Source organism: Salmo salar, chromosome ssa24, assembly GCF_905237065.1.
Source record: "Salmo salar chromosome ssa24, Ssal_v3.1, whole genome shotgun sequence".
Lineage (NCBI taxonomy): Eukaryota > Metazoa > Chordata > Actinopteri > Salmoniformes > Salmonidae > Salmo > Salmo salar.
In genome coordinates, this window is record NC_059465.1 from 28,790,962 (window position 1) to 28,802,183 (window position 11,222).

Below are 11,222 nucleotides of genomic sequence, written 5' to 3' on the forward strand. Positions count from 1 at the left end.
TAGCAGTGTGGTTACGGTTAGGGCTGGGTATAAAATCACATTTTAAGAAGATAAATTGTAGAAATAGGCGTTGTTGATTACTTTGTGGCTGTGGTAAATAGTGACGACCTGAATGGACAACAAGCTGTGTCAACCATAAATTATGGATCAGTGTTATACGGAATCCTTGGGACATCCCTACCCTAAACCCTAACCTTAACCCCTACCCTAACCATAACCCACAACTAACCCTAACCCTAATCTTAACCCTTAACCATTTAAAATGTAAACCTCAATGGGGTAGGGATGTCCCAAGGAACCCAGAAAGCACGGACCATAAATTATGCCTCTACTGTCCTTCATTCCTGGTTTGGATTTCTCCTTTACCACAATGGCTGCCATTATAATCCACTTGTAGAACTTTAAGGGGTTTATGACTAAGCCCCTCTGGTAATTGAAAAGGATCTCTATGCTCAGAATATGCAAAGTACCCCCTTTTTACCATCACCTCACCCACCTCTCTGCCCACCTAGTTAACATTATTTAACCCTACTATTATGTTGTGGTTCAATTTGACACATTTCCACTTTTGAGTTGTTCAAAATACTAGTTAACCTCTCTTTTTCTCCATGAAATGAAGTTACTTTTCCTCATTTAGGTCATGCACCTAACTTCAAAATGTGGACACACTGATGTGTTGTGGAATGTCTGTGTAGATTTTGTATACAAACATGTTGTTGTGGGTCATTTTGACCCGGAGGCTTTCATCTGTATAGATATTTGCACAGGTCCAAATTAAACAAGTGTCTTTGATGTAATTTTTTTTACTGGTTCTGGTTGCACTTTTATCATTACCTTTGGGAGAAAAGGAGCTTTCCCAAGCTTCTCCTTCTCAGTGCGAGAACAGCAGATCTCTGACAGACATTCAAAAATGAGGTCCAGAAAATGCTTGTTTGTGAGAAAGGAAATATTTTTAACAAATAGTTCTTAAATATAGAGTTTTTGAAATCAAATGTTCTTGTATTTCTTCTTTCTGAAAGGTCTGACAAGACAAAATAAAGTATTGGCTGTTTTTACGTGATTCTTTGACTGTCTTGAGTGTGTTTAAACTGTGCTGGTCAATCTGACCCATACCACAATGGACGTCTTTTTTTTGCAGCAAACCACAAGGGTTTTTCAGTTTAATCAAGACTCAAACAAACATCTTTCTCTGTTTAGGCCTAATAAAAACTGTTACTAGTAGCCTACTATATCTGTGGTTCATGACACGGCATTCCTCCGTGACCGTGAGAATGTAGGCCTACTGTGTAGGCCTGTTGCTCAGTTGGTAGAGCATGGTGTTTGCAACGCCAGCATGGTGTGTGCAATGCCAGGGTTGTGGGTTCAATTCCCACGGGGGGCCAGTGCAAAAAGAAAAAAAAATGCATGGTATGAAATGTATGTATTCACTACTGTAAGTCGCTCTGGATTAGAGCGTCTGCTAAATGACTAAAATGTAAATGTAAAAAATGTGTTGAAATTCATACGTTTGAATGTCGTTTCTTTACTTACATGGTTAACAATGTGTTATTGATTACACCACCCAGGTCCGAACAAACACATATTTTCGTTAATTTCTGCCTCTGAGATGGTTCCATAGTTTTTCTTTATGTTGGAATTTGAATTAGGCTTATGTTAATAAGATTAAGAAGTCAGTTGTTTGTTCAAAACATGTATTCTACTCTCCTCTGTCTTCTTCAAGAATGGCCTTACATGTAACTGTAGTCTCATGTGACCATCCTTCCAAATTACGTCTTGCTACTGTAGACCTAATACAAATAAGTACATCTAAATTCTAGAGTGAGATGAATCTTCATTTGTATTACACAATGTCTGTCTGTATTTTACAGTGTTGTAAATGTAACTCATGACATGGTCTGAGGTGGTTCATTCTCGGTGGGTCATTATCAAATTATAACTTTTCATAGACAGGCTACAGGCTGCATTGCAAAAAAGTATACTAATAATAAACATTCTTTTTTTAGAATGAAAAATATATACACAGTCAAATTCAGACAATTTGGATCCACATAAAAAGCTTTATTTTCACAAAGGACCAGTTATCCAACCAGGGTACAATGCCACTGTATATCCTTGGTGTGCGATATATTGCACTATGGATCACCAAGTCTGCTGAAGCTAGGCTAAATTATGCAATGCTGCTTAACATGCTAACTGTGTTTATTGCTGTTAGCATGTAGCGAAAAATACATCAGAACTGCCATTTTAGATATTTGTCATGAACCATTATATTTTGCTTTTCGGAAGTGCACATTGTTTCATCATGTACAGTTTTCTAAAATGGTGCGAATGCCATTCTCGATAGGTGAGAGAGGAGAGAAAGTTAGCAGTCACTTCCACACAGGGCCAGTAGGATCTTCTCATAGTCGCCATTGGTCTTATTCTAAGGGGGTAAGAGACAAGAGGCTGTATCACAACCGGCCGTGATTGAGAGTCCCATAGGGCGGCGCACAATTGGCCCAACATCGTCCAGGTTTGGCCGGTGTAGGCCGTCATTGGAAATAAGAATTTGTTCTTAACTGACTTGCCTAGTTAAATAAAGGTTAAATAAAAAATGATGTCCTTAAAACTCTGGACCCCGATTAAGTCTAGTCCTGGATTTAAACTCATTCTCAATGGAGGATCTGTTGAAATAGCTTTTTAGTCTAGTACTATGCTTAATCTGGGTCGGGAGAACAGTTCCTTGTCTTTTATTGCTACTTTGAGATGTTTGCTCACCAGAATTTCCTGGTAGAGGGTTTTCCCAAACGTCTTCTTGTACACCTGTTTGATCCGGGCCATGTCCACTTCAGAACGGCTCACCATGACACGAGTCAGAATCTTGGTCCAGGTTCCTTTACCCTGGGGTATGGCACAGACACACAAACTGAAGATTTATAACCAGATAGTGCAAGGTCCTTAGCTTGAACCTAGATCTGTTTGTGCTTTCTTGTACAGTATTTGCATGTTCTTCTGTAGATTGTCAAATCTTAAAACATGGTCGTTTTATTTAGGTAGAAAATGGATTGTAACAGGTACCTAGAGTTGTCCGATAAGAAACACTTATTTTCATTTTTTAAACATTTTCTGTTGCATACCCTAATGAACACGACCCAGGGCAAACTCTTATGTGGCACATAAAACATACTGTAAGAATGTTTAACAGTAAACAGACCTTCATGGCCAAGTTGAGTCTCTCAGCAAAGAAAGCAGGCTTGCTTCCAGCACACTTCACTGAAAGACAGATAGAAAGAGAGGGCAGCATAGACAAGAGGCAGCATTCTCCAAAGGTGTCGCAAGGGTATCGGAATGGCCATGACATGACCAGTGCATTGCAGGAGTTGTAGTATAGTGAATGTGCCTTGGATAATGTGCCATCCCATCTATTAAAAAGTTATTATTATTTTAGTCTTGAGAGACCAATGTTAATTTGCTCACAGCGTGAGCTTTTTCTGCATGAGGAAAATGAAGGAGATAGTGTAATATTACAGGACTGATGCCCAGTGAAGGGTGTGATACAGCAGAAGACATGGATTGAGAGTGATGCACAGATTATTTAAAAGACATTGGAACATTACTAGGCTTGGTCCTGGCAGTGCTATCTCACCTACGGCAGTCAGACAGTTCTCAATGTCTCCCTTCAGTTCCAGGTCGATAGCCTTTGTCACATCCACCTTACTGTACTTGGAGTACTTCTCAAACGCTGAGAGAGAGAAAGAGAGAGAGAGAGAGAGAGAGATGTACTTGAAATGCGCAAACAGTATCAAGTAATTTGTGGTTGCACGTGCAGTGTACAAAAAAGGGAAAACACACGCACATCTAGATTGTAGTAGTATTCATCAGTGTCTAAGTGATGACAAAAACAAAGAACCCTATAGATAGGGCTACAACGTAATTAACAGGTGGTGAGAAAACAAGTGTGTGTGTGGAATAAAATAATTATAATTTTGTGGGTGATTATATTTGTCCTATTGCTCAAATAAAGAGATTTTAGCTAATACTTGTTAAATATTCAAAAAGGTAGGGGTCAAAAATTATTGACACCCTTAAATATTATTTTAGATGAGTAGATTAGATGAGTTTATTAGTCACATGCACAGGGTCACAGATGTAATCGTAGTGTACAGTGAAATTCTTGAGCGTACATAAATGTTCGTTGGGGGGGGTGGGGTAGAATACGCATAGGGAGAGCTGCAAAGGGGGCAGGAGGGGGGCAGGTAGCTGCCTAGTGACTATTCAGCAGCCTGATGGTCTGGGGATAGAAGCTATTGGTCAGTCTGACAGTTTTTGCCATAATACTCCTTTACTGCCCGCGTCTGAGTAATGGATGCGGGGAGAACAGGCTGTGGCTTGCGTGTCTGAGGTCCTTGATGATCTTCTTGGCCTTCCTGGATGGCAGGCAATGAGCACCCAATGGTACGTTCGGCTGAGTGTTACACCCTCTGTAGAACCTTGCAGTCAGTGGCGGTGGAGTTGCCGTACCAGGCCATGATGCAGCCTGACAGTATGCTCTTGATGGTGCTCCTGTAGGAGACTGTGAGGACCCTCAGGCAAATGCTTAATATCTTCTGCCTCCTGATGTTGAAGAGTCGCTGCCGTGCCTTTTTCACCTCGATGTCTGTGTGGATATGACCATTTCAGCTCATTGGAGATGTGTAAACCGCAATCAGTTACTTTGTTTTGCTGACGTTGAGGGAGAGGATGTTTACCTGGCACCATACCATCAGAGTGCCTACGTCCTAGGCTGTCTCGTCGTTGTTGGTAATCAGGCCTGCTACTGTCATGCCGTCTGTGAACTTGGTGATGGAGTTGGAACGGCGTGAGGCCATGCAGTTGTGGGTATACATGGAGTACAGGTGGGGACTGAGGACGAACCCTTGAGGGGCCCCTCGTGTTGCGGATCAGTGGGATGGAGGTAATGTTGCCTACCTTCACCACCTGGGGGCGGCCTGTCAGGAAGTCCAGGAACCAGTTGAATATGGAGTTCAGTCTCAGGGTTGTGAGCTTTGTGATGAGCTTAGAGCGCACTTTGCTATTGAAGGCCCAGCTGTAACTGATTAACAGCAGCCTCAGATATGCATTTCTTTTGTTTATGTGTTTGAGGGCAGGGTGCAGTGCATTGGCGATTGCGTTGTCTGTGGATCTGTCAGGGCGGTAGACGAATTGGAGAGGGTCAAGTGTGTCGGGAGGGAGGAGGTGATGGGGTCTTTGTGCAAAAGCAGTCAATTTTGTTAAACCTGCTACACTGGAAGTGTAACTTTTGGTCAGGGTGAGCAGAGCGCAAGCCACTTTATCCTATTGCTCTACAGCAGAGTTTCCCAAACTCGGTCTTGGGGCCTCCCTTGGGTGGACGTTTATTTTTTAGTAGTGTTAGGTTAAAGACCAAAACGTGCACGGGGGGGGCAGGACTGAGTGTGGGAAACCCTGTTCTACGGTGTGAGCCCACACCGATATCCTGGAGTACTCTGATGAGAAGGACATAGGCTACTAATTGTGTGAGTTGACAAATTATCAGACAAGGCAAGTCAATCAAAGAAACAGTTTGTCCTTGACTTCAACACATTTGCGTAAAAAAAATTATTAAACAAAATCAAAAGTGGTGGAGCACTACCTCATCTAATGTAAAAGTGCTGGGGAAAATGCCTGCTTGCCACACGTTTGCAGGCCATGCTCTCACCATTACCAATAACACGGGAGGTTAGCATTTTGGGGGGGTATGATATTTATCCCTCTAACTTTCTCACTCATCATTATTCACAATTAATTAATGATTATCTGTAATCACGGTAGCATCCACATTAATATACTGGTCAGTATATAGATCATCTTTGCTACTGCATATTTTTGGAAAGCATTGGACAACTGCAAAAGTGTTGCTACAACTCTCAATAACATTTCTGCCCTCAATTGAGCAGGTGCTATTTATCGACAAAGTTCAGTGGGAGAAAGTTTAAGTAGCGAGACTAGTTTCTGGAAGACAATGCCATGCTGACTTACATGTGTTTACATATGAATACTTAAATAGGTGTGGCTAAGGCTTAAAAGGGTGTGAACGATGCTGAATGGGCATAAACAAAGAGGAGCACTCTAGCAAGGGCATTGCTACTACTTGTCTCCTAAGTGGTTTTACAAGTTTAGCAGCATAATTTACCATGTTTCGTCAAACTACAGTGTATGATATACCAGAAGCTCTGAGTCTGTACTTTTATAAAAGTAGACTTTAGCTCACATAGAGCTGTGCTGTCACATATTCACCTTGGCGGAGCTGAGGAGCACTTCTGGTGGTCAGAATGTCTATGAAGACAGAGCAGTCTGTTCCCTTCTTCTTCTCTCCAGCCTCATACAGGGCCTATGGATCGATAGAGTAGGCACAGGCATCACACACACAGGGATTAAATTACACATTGACACTGGGTGCCAGTGCCAAACGTTGATTTCTTAAAAAATTCTGACACACAAATACACACTCTAGCTCTCCTCCATACCTTGGCATCTCTTTCAGCAAGTTCCTGGTTCACGATGGAGTCCTCATTCCTAGTAGCCTACAGTATGTGAGGGAGAGAGCGGGGGCAGTGAGGTTAATTGTGCCATACTATTCATCTGAGGTTAAAGAAACAATAAATAAACACACACACCTTGCAGAGCGAGAGCAGAGCATTTCCGAAGTCTCCGCCTGTGTCAGACTTGATGTCATTCTGCAGCTCGTTTTTGTATTCTAGCAAGAAAAAGCCATGATTATTGTCTTGTTGTAACTATCATATCACGTACAGGACATTTACATATTGTGGACATAAACATATTACACACCTTCCTTATAGACCTTCTTTATCTCTCTGATCTCTTTATTGGTCCTGGAGGCCAGAATCTCAATCAGAGTATCCTCATCTGTGCCCAATCCCTGAGAGAGATAGGTGAGAGGGGCGAAGGGTCAACAAGGACAAAAGGGTCACATCAGTCATAAAGCTGAGAAAAAAGAGCCCAGGATTGGATGACACAAACACATAAAGAGCTGGGCCATGTTCATTATACCCCAAATGGAACAGAACAGACTGAAGCATGGCACTACCTGCACTTACAGGTCTACCACTATGCCAGACACCTCCCAGCTAGCACATAACGTTGTGAGCACCGTATGTTTCTTAGAGATTGGTGAAACGGTGGTTGTCCCATGGTTATTCTGCATACAACCTTCCCATAACTTTCTGGGAATGGTGCTGGATAGTTGTTTGGCGTTGAAACATTCTCAGCACATTTAAGAAACTTCACTAAAAATATAATTCCATTGATAGAGAACAAAAGGTCAGAGGTTCAAATCTCACTGCCTGCCAAAATAAAAAATAAATGTGTTTGCATTATTATTGCTTAAGCAAATGAATTTCCATGTGTCCCGTCGGTGCTTGGATTTCTAAACATTCCCAGAACCTCCTGTAACCTAAAAATGTACGTTCCCAGAAAAAGACACTTTCACTTCCGTTCTCAGAACGTTTAAAACAACATTCTCAGAACCTCCCTGCAAACATTTTACCAGTCAGGAAACTTATGGCTTCGTTCCCAGAACCAATGGGAAACCAAAAACGTACATTCCCACAACTTCCAAGGAACCAAATGTGCTAGCTGGGCTCACACACACTGCACATGCACAGACTTGTGTATCGTTAAACAAAAAGTATAGTAGGTACTCATCACCACTTTTCTTACCGTCTCCTCACATATTAAGACAGACAGACAGTCCCACCCATTTTAAAAGTCCCACCGTTACTACACAACTATACAATAATACAGCAGAATAGTGTCACTATGGGTAGGGTGTTAGGAAGTGGGTGGGTCTGACTAAACAGCTAAACAAGAATACAGCATGACGTCATCCCAGTGTCCTCTTTAGAAGGTAATCATTACTCTTTAATTATTTGTATTGTATCTGTTACCGTCTCTAGGTCACCCGAACGGAGGGAAAGATACACATTTGTTTGTATTCTAAGTAGTATTGTATATTCTTAGTAGGAGTGAGTGAGTGAGTGAGTGAGTGAGTGAGTGAGTGAGTGAGTGAGTGAGTGAGTGAGTGAGTGAGTGAGTGAGTGAGTGCATGTGTACCTTCATGGCCAGTTTGAGCTGTTGGGCGTCATATTGGGCTGGCGTTTTGAGCAGTGCCAGAACCACATCCTCCAGCTCTCCACTTAGGGCCAACTTCAGGGCAGTCTCCAGAGGCTGCAGATAGAGGGTTGATACACACTTCCACAGTCATACACAAGTGTGTGTTTTAGCTTTCCAGGTACGCCAGGTGCCTGGATTTTGCACGTTTTGCATTGTTCCATTAGTCCTAAAGTGCGAATTCCACCCACGAGCCGCCACCCGCACATGCTAAACCAAACGCACCTAGGGGTGTCCCGTCTTACCTTGCCACTAGCCTTTTGGTAGCTAGCTTTGATCTGCTGTCTCTGGGCATTGCTCCTCTTCACCAGCACATCAATGATGGTGTTCTCATCTACACCTAGGTCACAGAGACAAGATGGAAGGACTCAATAAGAAGCGTTGTTGCGTACTCTAATCCATGAGCTCTTATCAATTTCTTTATGAACATTAAGTGTCTGTGTGGCCCCGGGTTTACAGTTAGGCAGCTCTGACTACTCCCCAGCAAGAGACAATGAAAACACGGACCCGGAAATGTACACACGGTCACATTCCCTCAGAATGTCCTTCTATGCTGCTTCATGTTACACACAGAATGAGTTCTATTCAACTAAGCTTCTCTGCTATGAAACACATTCAAACATTATTTTTTTTTTTGTGTGTGTGTGTGTGTGTGTGTGTGTGTGTGTGTGTGTGTGTGTGTGTGTGTGTGTGTGTGTGTGTGTGTGTGTGTGTGTGTGTGTGTGTGTGTGTGTGTGTGTGTGTGTGTGTGTGTGTGTGTGTCAACCTCACCTTTGGCCTTGATGGCCTTATCCAAGATGCCTGCATCCCCATCGGCACTGAAATGCGGGTAGGGAATCACAGTGCCCTGATTGAGTTGGGTCTGAGACAGAGAACAATTTCATTTAGCTGCCATGCAGTGAATCAATGGATACCTTCACAAAATGTAGAGAATAGTTCAGAAGCAAAGGGAGAAACATCCCATACAAGGAATAGGGAAAGAGGGGGAAAGAGAAGGAATTGTGCAGTTTGTTTCTCAGACTCTCTTTGACCCTCTCTGTCGCTATCCTCAACATCCGTCTATTTTTCGCTCACTCTTCCTCTGTCCTCCACCCTCCCCTTCCCCCTAATCTTTATCCGGCTACAAAAAGTACCCAATTGTCAAAATGACTCAAGTAAAAGTAAAGGTCACCCAGTAAATTACTACTTGAGTAAAAGTCTAAAAGTTTTTGTTTTTTAAATATACTTAAAGTATCACAAGTAAATGTAATTGCTAAAATATACTTAAGAATCAAAAGTAAAACTAAAAGTTTAAATAATTTCAAATTCCTTATATTAAGAAAACCAGACTGCATGGCTTTCTTGTTTTTTTACATTTGTGTTTAGTAAGTCGACCAGATCAGAGGCAGTAGCGATGACCAGGGATGTTCTCTTGATAAGTATGTGAATTTGCTTATTGTTCTGTCCTGCTAAGCATTCAAAATGTAGCGAGCATTTTTGGTTGCTAGGGAAAATGTATGGAGTAAAAAATATATTATTTTCTTTAGGAATGTAGTGGGGTAAAAGTAAAAGTTGGCAAAAATATAAATAGTAAGATACTCCAAAAACCTACATAAATACTTAGAGTACTTTAACGTTTGTTTTTTACAAAAGTACTTTACATCACTGGCTACAAGTGTACAAACATAGCCTGGTAAGTTTTTCCACATTCCACAAGATTTTCTTTTTAGGCTTTCCCTCAAGCAAGTGGAACAGAACCCTACCGAGTCATCTGCCATGCCCAGAAAGATGGTCTGCTGCAAGAAGGACATGGTGGCACAGGTCTGCAGAGAGAAACAGGGCGATTCAGTAATAACCACAGTACAGTATTAATAATATCCTCTATATTGACACCAAAGTCTATTGAATTTCTAAAATAATTAGAGTTGAAAAGCTCCTTCTTTGATGCCAGAATATGCTACAGTAACAGTACCAGACCATGTATATATTTCTCAAACTGTATTTCATGGACTCATCCCCAACACAAAAGTAAACCATTTCTCTGCCTATGATAGGCTGCCACTTATATCGGCTAATCATCATTCCATAGAATACAATTATATTCCTAGAACAACTGGATAGAAGTGTGTGTTTATGAGGGTGCACAGATTAATTATTTGTCACTGCACCATCTATTTCACAATGTTGGCAAAAAATCTGGTGCTGAACACACCTAACTGGAATCATGTAGATAGAACTCACCCAAAACTTGAACCTTTTCGTCACTTTTACTCAGTTAGTTCACAATGCTTTTCAAGACATAACAGGATCTGAGGTATATGGATCCGTTACAGAAAATAATGAATCAAAAATAATTCTGAAATATCACCACTACGCCACAGCCACACTGGCTATCTGATATGAGCGACGTGAGTGACAAAGAAACAGGGATGTACGCATGGTAAAGTTCTCTAGGGTAACGTTACACTGCATTTAGAATGTATTCATACAGCTGTGAAGTTAGTTTCCCATCTAAACATGGTTTCAAAGTCCCTAAAAAGGAGAGAAGTGAACAAATGATTGTTACCTAGAATTGGAAGTCGAGATGCTCAATTTCCTGGAGAAGGTCTGTTGAATAAAAAAAGGGATATCTTACCAGCTAGACAAAGGTAGAGACTGTGAAACTTTCTCAGACAGATTGCATGGGCCTTGGGAAGATGCACTCATATATTTATATACATGAAAAACCCCACCTAGAAATGGTGCAGCCCACATTCAACACTATCATTGGACAGGCATTGCTGGTTGCGAGACTGTGTAAAACTTTCCATGCAACGCAATAAAGTTGTCAGTAAATTAACAGCAGCCAGCAGTAGAAGAAAACTGACACAATTTGGTTACATGAAAACAGATGTGTATTGTTTAGAAAGGTTCCCTCTTGAGTTGATGTTAACAAATTCAATATTTAATGTAGACACTATAAATTGAAGTAAAATGGGATTTCTTAGGCTATGGAAGTTGTGCCTCAATATGGGGGGCGCAATTACCGGTAGACCAAAAGGGGTTCACTTAAATGGGATTAGCTAGATTCATTATTG

General features: G+C 41.4%; 1 protein-coding gene across 2 annotated transcripts; it reads right to left on the reverse strand.

Annotated features, from left to right (window-relative positions):
* Positions 1-2,037: 2,037 nt before the first annotated feature.
* On the reverse strand, positions 2,038-10,882 carry LOC106585349 (annexin A1). 2 transcript variants are annotated; one of them, XM_014171439.2, is made up of 13 exons: positions 10,781-10,882; positions 9,909-9,968; positions 8,938-9,028; positions 8,412-8,506; positions 8,110-8,223; positions 6,826-6,916; positions 6,654-6,733; positions 6,504-6,560; positions 6,274-6,367; positions 3,626-3,721; positions 3,194-3,252; positions 2,758-2,880; positions 2,038-2,422 (listed from the first exon to the last, which is right to left on the reverse strand). In XM_014171439.2, exons 2-13 carry the CDS (start codon positions 9,954-9,956, stop codon positions 2,363-2,365), a joined length of 1,008 nt encoding a protein of 335 aa, XP_014026914.2. In that variant the 5' UTR covers positions 9,957-9,968; positions 10,781-10,882; the 3' UTR covers positions 2,038-2,362. The 2 variants fall into 2 exon arrangements, with proteins under 2 accessions (XP_014026914.2, XP_014026913.2); XM_014171438.2 differs by having other exon boundaries at positions 10,712-10,866.
* Positions 10,883-11,222: the final 340 nt, after the last annotated feature.

Coding starts and splice junctions, on each gene's coding strand:
- LOC106585349 (XM_014171439.2), bottom strand. CDS start 9,956: ATGTCCTTCTTGCAGCAGACCATCTTTCTGGGCATGGCAGATGACTCG. Junction 6,561..6,653: donor CTCTGCTCTCGCTCTGCAAG/GTGTGTGTGTTT, acceptor CACATACTGTAG/GCTACTAGGAATGAGGACTC. Junction 2,881..3,193: donor GACTCAACTTGGCCATGAAG/GTCTGTTTACTG, acceptor GCCATACCCCAG/GGTAAAGGAACCTGGACCAA.